Raw genomic sequence first — 14114 nt, 5'->3', positions numbered from 1 at the left:
CAGACGCGCGTTTCGTTCACAAAAGACTTATCAGTGACGGTCGAATCCAAAAAAGTTATAAAAGCCAAATAAAGTAGACAGTTGTAGAGCATTAAGGACCAAAATTTCCAACAGTTCTGCCAAATACAGCTAAGGTAATCTATTCCTGTTGTAGAAAAGTCTTAGTAATTAAATAATTCAAAAGTTTTGTAAACAGTTAATTTATAAACATGACCATATTAATGACAATTCATGTCAGCACAGACGTGCTGCCTACTGAGCTGGTGATACCTTCGGGAGAAATAAAACTCCACCAGCAGTGGCATCGACCCATTGGTTGTAAATAAACTCATCATAGATACCAGGATTAAATTTAGTATTTACGCCAGACGCGCGTTTCGTCGATAAAAGACTCATCAGTGACGCTCGAATCCAAAAATGTTATAAAGGCCAAATAAAGTACGAAGTTGAAGAACATTGAGGTCCAAAATTCCTTACAGTTTTGCCAAATACAACTAAGGTAATATATTCCTGTGGTAGAAAAGCCTTAGTATTTAAAAAAAATCTAAAGTTTTATAAACAGTTAATTCATAAAGATGACCATATCAATGACAATTCTAATGCAACAACGTTTGTAACGTTCATTTTGATTGGATAACGTCACTTTCTTACATGGCATCAATTGACAATTGATGCTATGGGACGTACGCGCAAGCGCAGACGGCATATGACAGATTTTAAATACATGTTTTAACGTTGTTTTCTGTCAGTTTCATTAGAATGGAGATAACAATATTGTATTTTAAGCTCCGACGGCATCAATTTGGGATTTGATGGTCGCAAATACCCGTTTACTGTCTCCGCTAACGCGTCGCCAGTAAACTTAATTTGCGACCATCAAATCCCCAATTGATGCCGTTGGAGCTTAAAATACAATACAGTTATCTCCTAAGTCATGTCAGCACAGAAGTGTTGACTACTGGGCTGATGATAACCTCGGGAAATTAAATTCCACCAGCAGTCGCATCGACCCAGTTGTTGTAAATAAACTCATATGGATACCAGTATTAAATTTAGTGTTTTCGCCAGACGTGCGTTTCGTCTACAAGCCTGGTTCATTTGATAACTATCATAACTGAAAACGTGCTTTCGTCATGTTGTTTGTTATGTGAGGTTTTTCATGGTTTGAAACTGTCCCCATGGTATCTTTTCCATCCTTTTTGCCTAATGAGAAGTTCACCAATGTGTTCAAAATGCCTTCAGTTTTGGAATTCACAACGCAATTTATAAACTCAGATGCAAGATATATACATATGCATGTCTATATACTATGTCTATATAAACAAAAAGTGTTGTGATGGCCAATGAGACAACTCTCCACAACAGACTAAATGACAGAGATATTAACAACTATATATCACCGTACGGCCTCCAACAATGAACTATAAGCACATACCGCATAGTTAGCGATAAAGGACACGAAAAAAAACATATGTCAACAATTCAAACGTGAAATCTAAAGGCCTAAATAATTAATGAAAAAATTGTAACTCTGCAACAAACTACAACCACTGAATAACAGGCTCCTGATTTGGGACAGGAAAATACAGTGACGGGGTTCAACATGTTAGCAGGTGATACAATCTCCCTAACCAGGGACAGAGGTGTAACAGTACAAAATAAGAACACACTATATAAATCATTTGAAAAAGACTCTGCTGATCAGATTAATAGAAATATAAATAAATCTAAAAACACAGAGTGGACGGGTACTTGTACATCTTAACAACAAAGAACACAGAGTGGACGGGTACTTGTACATCTTAACAACAAAGAACACAGAGTGGACGGGTACTTGTACATATTAACAACAAAGAACACAGAGTGGACGGGTACTTGTACATCTTAACAACAAAGAACACAGAGTGGACGGGTACTTGTACATCTTAACAACAAAGAACACTAAGTACAGATTTGGGAGTTCTCGCAGTTTATGACAGCTAGTTCAAAGCCAATAACAATCAATAAAGAAAGTATGCATCTTAGACTTAATACATATTTTGTAGCAGAACAAGTAAAATGTCGTCGCTTCGCTCGTCTGTGTTTATTTTGTTCATTTATATGTTTTTTCTAATGTGTTTATGAACATTGTAATAAACAATACTCCTCATTATCGCTCAGTAGATTTTGATCAATGTTCACAATTTAAATCTGCGTCTTGCAGTTGAAGGGTAAATAAAAAAAAATTTATTCAAGTTAATATAAGTTAAATAGTCAGGCGATTCAAACTAATAATAGCAAACATGCAACTGATCTTTTAAGTTATGTCATTGTTTATCAGACACTGACTGCAGTAATGAGATCTTTCAAGTATTAGGAAATCAAAAGAACAAAGGAGTAGGTTCAATAAGGCACGGATATGTCCCCTTTTTTTAGCTTAAATTTCAAATTCGGATTTATTGAACAATATCACACATGTCTCTAAGTCAACTTAAAACATCTTTTATCTTGTAACATTGAACTTTACTATCGGGGCCAAATATGTCCCCTACCGAACATACTCCTTTAAGCAAGCAAATCATTATTATGTGAGAAATTGCAATTTCAAAAATTTAACTCGAAATTATGATAAATTCAACCAGCTGTTTAAATAATTTACCTTGAGTTGAGCAGATATAAACTTTTTAATTTCCATAGAATATTAATGCAAACCATAGCCAATCACATTTGGGCTCAAAGTCATACAACTTTATATCTATCTTTCAGGAAAAGCTTTATTTATGCACATATACGGGTTTTGTCAAGAAATGACAATCTTTCACCTGATATCATTTGGTTGAATCAAAAGTTAAATTAGTGCTGTGAACAACATAGTAATTTTCAATTTTTATTTCCAATATTTTAGCCTTATATGAAATCTTATCATGACTAGAATGACTACGAATTGTTATAATGTTTTAAACCAAATTAAAAAAAACACCACCATTGTATCGTTATATTTATGTATGTTGGTGTTTGTTGCACTTCAGTGTTTTTGTTGTTCCATTTTTTCCTGTTATAGTTGATGTGTTTCCCTCAGATTAAGTTTGTTACCCGGAATTGTTTTCTCTTAATCTATTAAAGACTTTGGAACAGCGGTTCACTGAGGTTGCCTTTTATTTATGCGTCCGAATCGCTCTTTTTGATTTGCAATCAACTGGTACTCTCGAACCCAGAATATAAAAACGAAATTAAAGGATGTAGATACTTAAATACGCTGTGAGGTTTATGAGGGAATAAAAGAATAACAATTTTTTGACGCCAACTTGTGTTAGAGAGCTAGGACCTTAGTTTGTTAATGATATTCTTATTCATCAAAAGAAAATTTACGAAAGGTAAGATAAAGGTTAAAAGTCAATGTAACTGCAGAAAAGGCGGAAGATACTAAGGGGACATAACAAAAACTCTTGGATGAAAAATAAACAGTGTCATGACAAATAAAAGATCACGAAAAGATACATTAGTTAAAAACACTTCATAGAAAATAAAAAAAAAACATGAACCCCACAAATAAGAAGTGATCTCAGGTGCGTCAGGAGGGTGGGCAGATCCTGTTTTACTATCCGTCATGTTTCTGATGGTTAGTTGAAATATAAAAGTTATTCCCAATATATTCCCACCAAAAGATATCCGCGTATATCAATCCAAGATAGCGGTATTTCGGTCAACTATATAAGTTGTTATAATTGTCTATTAATTTCGCAGTTAACGGAATTCATGATATGATCGAAGCATTACATAAAGGATTTTATTTGGTTTTAAATGACAACCGGTTAAATAATAAAAACACATGTATTTGGTTTTCACCCATTTTTATTATTTTCACTGGAGATTATTTAAAACACGTCATTAATATTGCATTTGACTGTAAATCTTTCTTCTCAGCGTTTTCTATATTTTCATACATTCTTCTTATATTCATATGATAGAAAATGCAATAATGCTAACACATTGAAAAATCGAAAATAGTCATTCCGTACCTTTGACTGAATTTGCAACAGACGTATTATCTGTAATGGAAGAAACTGGATCGTTTGATGTGTTTCGTCATTTGATTTTGCCATGTGATTAGGGACTTTCCGATTGAGGGGTTTAGTATTTTTGTGATTTTTATTTTTGTTTAGAGTACAAATACTTAGCTTTTGCCGGCTTTATTATATATCCATGTGCTAAATGGGTGCATTTAAAATGAAATTGTAGACTTAATTTCAATCGCCTAATAGTACCTTGAAGTTTTAATTTTACATTTTTTCATTTTTCCAAGACAACAACATTTTTCGAAAAACAAACAATTTCGAAACGGAAGAAATCAATTGACATATTATAATTGTTGTAATCGGAAATGTATTGTACAGTCTCGTTCTAAAATTATCACATGATTATATAAGAGGGATTAGCGAATACTTCCGTAATTATCTATACTCTCGAGAACAAACAGCTTACATTTATTCGTACGATATAAGAGGTTGGTTACTTCAATAGAATAACATAACATAACTTTATGATTTTTATGATATTTGATTCTTTTAATTAAAAATGTTTCTTGCGAGCATTCATATACATTTATTAATAAGCTTAAGTATCGATTTAACGGGTAATGTGAAAGGTAATATTTCCTTGTAAAACTATTTAGTTCATCGTCAATTTATCAAAATTTATTGAAATCTTAAACGAACAAAAATAGTTCATCTGAAAAAAAATCTTACATTAAATCAACCGATCTAAAACAAAATAGCTAGATGATTCTTTTATATTTAAAGTGAATGTTTAATTCATACAAATGTTGATGCTTGATTGGTTGAAGAAAGAATCAATTGATTCTGTCATATTGCTTTTCATTTCACATGAAAGCAACCGAGTTTTATAGTTTGTTCTTATGTTGTCCTGTTACACCACTGTCCGAGGTTAGGGGAGGGTTGGCGTTTTGAAACTAGTTAAACATCGCCACACTATGTGTGTGCCCGTCCCAATTCAGGAGCCGGTAATTCAATGATTGTCGTTTTTATAGCTGACTAAATGGTATGGGTTTAACTCATTGTGGAATCCCGAACGGTGAGATATAGTTCTTTTTGTTGTCTGTTTAGATATTGTTTTATTTTCTTTGCATTGATGTGCCTTTCTGACATATCTTATTTTAATTTGTGCCTTTGCAAAACACCATATTTCATTTACAAACCTTTGAAATATATAAGTTTAGTACTATTACTTATATAAAAAAAAGAGAAAAAGCAAGTTACTTAATGACATAATCCGAAGTTAACAATTCATTTATTCTACATTTAAGGATTTGTTAGTTGAACGTAAATAAAATGACTTGTCAGATTGAAATGAATTGGATCCCGTCTGACTGTTTAGCCACTTTTGATGTTTTTTCACAGATGTATCGAGAAAATGTATGACGTTTTTTAAAATCTTGATAAAGTAATTGTTCAATCCTGATCTACCTTAAATAATGAAATGCGCGTCTGACGTATTAAATTATAATCCTGGTACTTTTGATAACTATTTACACAGCACTGGGTCGATGTCACTGCTAGTGGATGTTTCGTCTCCGAGGGTATCACAAGCCCAGTATCAGCACTTCGGTGTTGACATGAACATCAATTATATGGTCATTTTTATATAAATTTTCCGTTTACAAAACTTTGAATTTTTCGAAAAACTAAGAATTTTCTAATCCCAGGAATAGATTACCTTAGCAGTATTTGGCACAACTTTTGGGAATTTTGGGTCCTGAATGCTCTAAATTTGTACTTGTTTGGCTTTATCATAACTATTTTGAACTGAGCGTCACTGATGAGTCTTATGTAGACGAAACGCGCGTCTGGCGTATTAAATCATAATCCTGGTACCTTTGCTAACTAAAAACTTCCGCCTTGACTGGAAGAACAAAACTTTAAATTTGAAAGGAAGGTGTCAGTATCAGTTTTCTATACAAAATTTATAATACTTACTTTATTATAGCAGTGACGAGTTTTTCCAGAATTGCATCTACGAATTTATTATTGATTAACCAGCTTTCAAGTTGAGGTAGTTAGATGCTTACTCACCTGTAATAGCACATAGGTCATATGACTTTTTATGTCAACATAAACACAAGATAGAAGTCCATAGTGAGGATCGACTATAAACATCAGGAAAATTTTAAATAAGGCATTAAAAATAAATAAAAAGTATTTTTCAAACTGATTTTTAATATATACGAATATGGAGTATCGAGGAGGAAATCAACTATACCCAGAGATTAACTATGGATCTACCAATGTCACTTCTCAACAACCTCAAAGTTACTACCATCGATCACCGTCTCAACAATCTAACTTTCCTAACCAACCCATTGTTCAGCAACCTCAAATGCAGAATAATTCTTTAATGGTCACAGGCTTTGAAGGGCATAGGGAGTGGACCACAGATCTTTTTGACTGTTGTGCAGAGCCAAATACATGTATGTTTTAAATTTTTATGACAAAAAATTCAAACAGGTCAACATCAGACATACGATAATCTATCATTTGATAATAATGTAATGCAACTTCATAATATACGTCTTATATTTATTTTGCAATACAAATTGTCATTCATAATAGCTCTCTAAAATATAGTCAAGAACAAATGAAATTATTTCACTGTTGTGGTAATTGAAAACATATCAAATTATATTTATTGAACGGATGTTTTACCTACAGTATAAACAACACATAGTGACTTTTATTTATCCTACTTTGTATTCATATATTTTGTATCTTTTTTCAGTTGTACTCACTTGTATGTGTTACCCCTGTTCTATTTGCTACTTGGGATCACGAATAGGAGAAAATATGTGTATGCCCTTATGTGTTCCTGCAAGTGACATAACCCTTCGAAACAAAATAAGAACTGTTGGTGGAATCAAGGTAATCATTACAAAACTGTCTTGAGATAATTTATTCATAGTGAACTCTTTACAGATTCAATTGAAAAAAAAGTTTGCTACTAGTATTTTTGATGAACTAATAATTAAATGTTGAATCCAGGAAAACAAGAATCGTAAATAACTGTACAATTATTTTTTCTTTCTCTGGAATAGATTACATTAGCTGTATTTGTCAAAACTTTAAAGAATTTGTGGTCCTCGATGCTCTTCAAAATCTTGCTTTAATTGAACTTTTAAACTTTTTTGATCCGAACGTCACTGATAAGTCTTTTGTAGACGAAACGCGTCTGGCGTAAATACAAAATTTCAATCCTGGTATCTATGATAAGTAAATTCATAATGTCATATTCAACCATTTGCTTAATATTTTATACTGATTTGCTTAAAAAAGTTATAGTACAGCTGTTAGAGATGGAAATAAAGAGCCTAAAAATTGAGAATTCATAAAAACTATCTGGTAGTTTTACTGGATTTTTCTATTTGTGTTTAAATATTGTATATTGTGATTAAAAAGAATGACAGTGAATTGTTAAATTTCACGTTTTAATGAATTATCCTAAACAAGAATCGTAAATAACTGTACAATTTGTTTTTTTTTCTCTGAAATAGATTACATTAGCTGTATTTGTCAAAACTTTAAAGAATTTGTGGTCCTCGATGCTCTTCAAAATCTTGCTTTAATTGACCTTTTAAACTTTTTTGATCCGAACGTAACTGATGAGTCTTTTGTAGACGAAACACGTCTGGCGTTAATACAAAATTTCAATCCTGGTATCTATGATAAGTTAATACATAATGTCATATTCAACCATGTCATATCCACGAGTTTCCACTTCAGTTTGAGTTAGATACTTCGATATCAGTTAATTAAGGTCGTAGCAGAACATATGCAACATGATTGGAAATTTGCTTAATATTTTATACTGATTTGCTTAAAAAAAGTTTGAGTACAGCTGTTAGAGATGAAAATAAAGAGCCTAAAAATTGAGTATTCATAAAACATATCTGGTAGTTTTACTGGTTTTTTCTATTTGTGTTTAAATATTGTATATTGTGATTAAAAGGAATGACAGTGAATTGTGAAATTTTACGTTTTAATGAATTATCCTAAACAAATCTACATCTTATATTTTAGTTTTACAGTAACTCTTTTCTATTACAGGGCTCGATGTGCAACGACTGTGCAACAGTATTATTTTGTGGTCAATGTGCCGCCTGTCAAGAACATAGAGAACTGACTAACATGGGCGTGCCATAGATACTGGTGCTTATATTTCTAAAGCAATGTAAACCTGGATTAACATAATTTCAGAACAATGTCATATTACTTAGTATGATAATTAAAAAACGAATACAAACTGTTGTTTAACTCTTTATATATAGATCGATCTTTTAAAAGTATTGTCCTGATGGTTATCGGAATTTCGTTTTGTCCTTAATTCCATTCTGCTTAAAACATTCCGACGTCTGAATGCATCGAGTTTTGTTATAGTCGAATACGCTTACAAACAGTATGATATTATAGTTTGACTGGGTCAGATGGTTGGTTTTCTTTATTGAATTAAACAAACATCATCACAAAAGATGTAGTTTCGATCAATTATGAACTAATCTGTTGATAATTATCATTGAATCAGGTAACAAAGCTTTTCATACGACTCTTTAACTTTCAATTAATATAACAGAAAACCCACAACAAATGACTGAACACCACGAACATATCGGGAGTGATCTCTTTTGTACTAATAGGGAATCAGACCCTGCCTGGTGCACATGTGCCAACTGTCGTAGAATTATGATTCAATCATGTGTAACTCCTGTGAGAGCAACTTCGGTGAGGTCATTAAAGGAAAAGGGGACGGAATTGATGTATAAAACATATCCGTCGTCATCTAGGATAAATAACGACCAACCAACTCGTGAGTGAGTACGTACAGATTACTTCAATTTCACTACTTAGAACCCATGATTTTCAGAGGTTCCCTTTTCAAGAAAACACAAATTTGAAATATAGCTATAACTAGAAAACATATACATTGTACTCCTTATGCCGGCATTGGTGGAATTTTGCTACATGGACATGTTCATAATGTGGAAGCTGAAAGGATCTTTTTTTGCCGTAAAGTGTTGTTCTAAAAAAACTCGCTTGTTTATTTATACATTTGAGTCAAGAGGCAACTTTACCGTATCAGTGGAATCCTACATTTTCAGTTTGATGGGATATGTGCGTTCAACATAGTCTATCAACTCATCATTTAGTGACTTGGTATCATTTATATCGACTTGATTTTATAGGGGAATGCAAGGTCCTTTTCATTCTTACTAAGTACTTCTATATTAAGTCTGCTCCTTGTAAATGAACGAACAAACACGCAAGAATATGAGCATAGTTAGTTAACAGAGAAATGCCGATTGGTTTTTTAATGAATGTCTTTAAAAGGTAATAAAATTTAATAATCAAGAATTCAACTATCTTGATGATGCCAGTTTCAGAGATAGTTTTTATCAGAGGCGGGATTCAGCTGATCATTAAAAGAAAATGTATACTTCTTCAGCGAAAATGAACGTCAAAATAAACTCTTAAATCTTATGAACTATATTATATCTGTTCATATTTTTCGTTTTCCAATTTGAGCCACAACACGCGATCTTGAAGCAAGTATGATGTGAACACAGTAGAAAATAAAGCTTTTGTTTTCAATGTAAAAGCATACTTATTGTTGAATAAAGTGCTCATTGGTCCTATTTATGAGATCACAATTTTAAGGTCACAAATATTATTTTTCCATCAATACTAAGTGAACCAGATTTAAATAAGAAAAACAATTACATAACTTATGTTTGCAGTTAGTTTTCTTTGTCCTATTTGTCAGTACTTATTTCATCCATGTTTATTTTTATTGTAAATGAGTTGTCCAATGACTTTACATCGTTGATATATTATCGGTCATACTTGATATGATTATATGTTTTAATTAGTTCTCGTCATCAATAAATGTAACAGTAGTATACCGCGATCAATACTAATAAAACGATTAAGTGGAAACAAGTCCTGGTCACGAACCAAACACATAACAAATAAGAGGGAAGCAATGGAACAACAGAAACACTGATCTGCAAAAAAAAACAACAAAAAATTTATAAATATGTGCAACAATATTCAAGAGCAATGCCAAATTGAGACATTTATGTACGCCACAGACGTATTTCTATGGATACATATCAATGATTTATTATCAATTTAATTTATTGTGCCTAGTTCCGTTAAATCCAGAAAGGATGGACCATACTTAATACGATGTTATTTTTCTATTTTCTAATCTATACTAGAAATAGCTAAAACTTAGTGAAAATATTTAATATCCCGACAAAAATGACATAATAAGCATTCTGAATATCGAACTAATATATATTTATGAAACTCCAGAAGTGTCCTTCATTATGTACACACAAAACACATAATGTAGGACTACTTTTCACAGGAGCACTTCGAATGTTGTGATGTTCCAATACACAGTCGTGTCCAAATGATTCAAATTAAGTAATGTTGCAAAAATACCGAACTCCAAGAAAAATCTAATCTTTTTTCTGTTGCTCTCGGGTACCATGATTTCCTTATCATCACAGGCACAAATGATCAGCCCTAAAATTGCTGCGGCCATGTTGCTCATCTTTGGTTTTTTTGTTGTGTTTCAGACAGTTGTTTGCCTTTTCGTCAACCTTTAAATAATAGACGTTTTAAAAGTAATCAAAGGTACCATACTTATAATTCAATACGCCAAGCGCGCGTTTCGTCTACATAAGACTCATCAGTAACGCTCAGATCAAAATAGTTATACAGCCAAATAAGTACAAAGTTGTAGAGCATTTAGGACCCTAAATTCCAACAACTTTTGCCAAATACAGCTTAGGCAATCTATGACTAGAATAAGACATCCTAAGTATTTCGAAAAAAAGTAAAATCACAAAAATACTGAACTCCGAGGAAAATTCAAAACGGAAAGTCCCTAATCAAATGGCAAAATCAAATTTATAACACATCAAACGAATGGACAACATCTGTCATATCCCTGACTTGGTACAGGCATTTGCAAATGTAAAAAATGATTGATTGAACCTAATTGTATAGCGCTAAACGTCTCACTTGTATGACAGTCGCATCAAATGCCATTTTATTAACAACGATGCGTGAACAAAACAGACATTTTTGCAACTATCAAATTCCAATTTAAGGCTTCAATTCTTCAAATACAGCAGTTTATTTCCGATTTTAATGCATTACAAAAGAAATAGTAGTCAGTACGCTAGATCTTAAAAAAAATCTTCAAATTTGATAAATCATAAAATTCCGAGAATCTTCATGTATAATTTATGCACATAAACGCCATGGGTATACGTGACGTCTTCAAAATGGAAAAGTTCAAACTTGATGTTACTACGGTACTTCTGCGATTTAGTTTTAGATTAACAATGACAAATCATTTGACTGGAAGTCGAACACATTATTTATTTTCATTGGCACAGTAACAGTATATTTGCTTGGTCAAGCGCTATTTCCCGATTGTTCAACACTCTAAATCGTTATGTCTTTTGTTAACTGTAGCCTATTGTGAAAGCTGATTAATTCTGATATAATTGGACGTTAACTTATTATTCAACAAGTTAGGTTTTTTTAGATAGTAGTTCAAGTAATAATGAAACCTTTTCATATAAAATTACTCTTGAACAACCATTTCATATTTTTTTTTCATTGGATAAATAAAGGAAAGTAGTTTAAAATTTGTTAAATATTTGTGATTGATACTTCACTAGATTTTGAAACTAGTGTTATCACCCAACAATTACTATTGAGCAATACATACTGATAAAAGATACATAGACATTGTCAAGGTACACTTATCGTCTTAAATGCAAATATAGATAAAATTGTTTACATAAAATCTCGTGATTATTACACAAATCATGCATATATATACCTTAAAATATGTAAAACGTGTATGGTGAAATTAGTTAGGTGATACCTCAGCAAGACGTTCCCAGGTAAACTTTAATGCTAAAACAATTATTGCAGCCAGACTTCATCATGAAAAAAAGAAGTTATTTTGTTTAGGTTTTCTTATTTGACCGGAATTTTTTTGTGAGGTGGTGATTCAAGAGGAATCCCGATTGAACAATAATTATAAAAAAAACAAAAAAACTACCGCAATTTTATTTTTACGGCTGTTATGGTGAATGTTACGATGATCTAAACGCATAACAAAATTATTTGACCAATAATGTTGTACAATTGTCTACTATTTTGATAAATTGAATCAAAGGGTGATAAGGTCTACACATATTTCTATTTGTTACCAACAAAATAGTACATGTTATCATATTTACTACATAAGAAAACATATTTTGACTTTTCTTTTTTTTTACTTGTCATATTAGTTCAATGACAACTTAAATGTAGATTTTATTTCACCTTTATTAGTCAAGACGTATTCTTATCCATATCTATGTCACAAGTTAAATACCGGATTAACATTATGTGGATACGGGATGTGTAGACTCATGGTATGAATATTTTACAGATACGTCTTTGTCGGAGATCTATTGTATTTTCTCAATATACACACACCAAACTATGCACTTATGTTTCGGAATAAGAACTTCAACATATTATCAGTAGAAGCTATCTTACTTTTCATAGATTATCAAATATGAGTACTGATGAAACAAAAAAACCTCTTTATCCAGAGGTAAACTATGGTTCAACCCAACCACCACCATACATCCAACCAGTGGTCAATCAACCACAGCTTCAAAATAATCCTTTGATGGTCACATCTTTTGAAGGACACAGGGATTGGACTACAGGACTGTTTGACTGTTTAGCTGACCCAGCAACATGTAAGTCATTACAAGTCTTATTTGACAGATTTTTTGGATGTTTGCCTTCATTTCAACTGAGTTAGTAAACTAGCTTAAGTCCTTCAACATACTCATTTAAAATCCAAAAACCAAATTAGAATAAAATACAACAAAAAAGGAAAGAAAAAATCCCACACCAAATGACCAGTTCAATATCGTAAGCATATCTGAGCTTTGATACCGTAAAAGATCCTTTCTATACAAACTCATTGTGTTGAAAACAATTTTCATAAACACTTCAGTAGCTATTCGACCAAAAGCAGACTAAGATCATAGCCAAGTCTCCGGATGTTTAATTTTGTCGGAGTAAGTAGAACCTTAGTTACTCAATGACTTTTTTTTGTAATTATTTTATTTTTGATGATGAAACATGTGAAATTACATACTACAGTATTCGATACACATTTTAAAAATAAAGTAATACTTGATAAATCAATTAAGTCATATGGATATAATAAGATATATATATAAATATTACAAAAAGATTTTGTTAATTAATCAAATAAATTAAATAAAAGCTGCTTCTAACATATGCCATTTCTGATCCATTTTTACTTTTTGTACAGGGGTTAAGAAACATACAGAGTATTTTTCTATATTAATCCAATATTTTAAATATTCTACCCCACCATATTTTGTGGGGGATATGTTCTTACATCTACATTTGTATACATAGTATTTGAATAACAACAAAATATTGTTAACTGTTTTACTGTTAACAAAATCCTCAGACACACCTAACACGACTTCTTTTGCACTGAAAGGCTGGAGAATGCCATAATTTTTAATCCAATCAATAACGGATAGCCAGAAGTTTTGTGATACATTACATTCCCAAAAAATGTGAAAAATATTTTCTTTAAATTCTGAACAAAAAGTACAAAGTTCAGTTTCTTTTAATTTACATTTCAATAAAAATGAATTACATGGTAGAATCCTATGAACAATCTTAAATTGAAAGTTTTGCAAAAAAGAGTTTCTGGTTATAATGAAGGGCATGGAATAAATAGCATTCCAATCCTCAATCTGCATATTTAAATCTCTTTCCCATTTTTCACGGGAAGATAAAGATAATACTTTATTATCCTCCAAAAATAATGTACTCAATGACTTAATTTTTATTCTCTCAATGGATAATGCAATAAAGATATGTTAACATTACCATTATAACTTATTTTTAAATTTTTGAAGTATTATGTTGGTTTGGAATATTACAGGAAATAGTAACACTGAAGATGCACCATTTTCCTAAACTTGTATATTCCAG

At 31.7% G+C, this 14114-nt stretch overlaps 1 protein-coding gene across 1 annotated transcript; it reads left to right on the top strand.

The window, feature by feature from the left end:
* The first annotated feature begins 4396 nt into the window (after positions 1–4396).
* On the top strand, positions 4397–8289 carry LOC143048343 (cornifelin homolog). Its single transcript, XM_076221985.1, has 4 exons — positions 4397–4483; positions 5983–6463; positions 6772–6911; positions 8094–8289. Exons 2-4 carry the CDS (start codon positions 6226–6228, stop codon positions 8187–8189), a joined length of 474 nt encoding a protein of 157 aa, XP_076078100.1. The 5' UTR covers positions 4397–4483; positions 5983–6225; the 3' UTR covers positions 8190–8289.
* The last annotated feature ends 5825 nt before the right edge of the window (positions 8290–14114 follow it).

Source organism: Mytilus galloprovincialis, chromosome 10 (assembly GCF_965363235.1).
Source record: "Mytilus galloprovincialis chromosome 10, xbMytGall1.hap1.1, whole genome shotgun sequence".
Classification (NCBI taxonomy): domain Eukaryota; kingdom Metazoa; phylum Mollusca; class Bivalvia; order Mytilida; family Mytilidae; genus Mytilus; species Mytilus galloprovincialis.
Note: the sequence above shows the minus strand (reverse complement) of the source record. Positions and strands in the feature narration are given on the sequence as shown.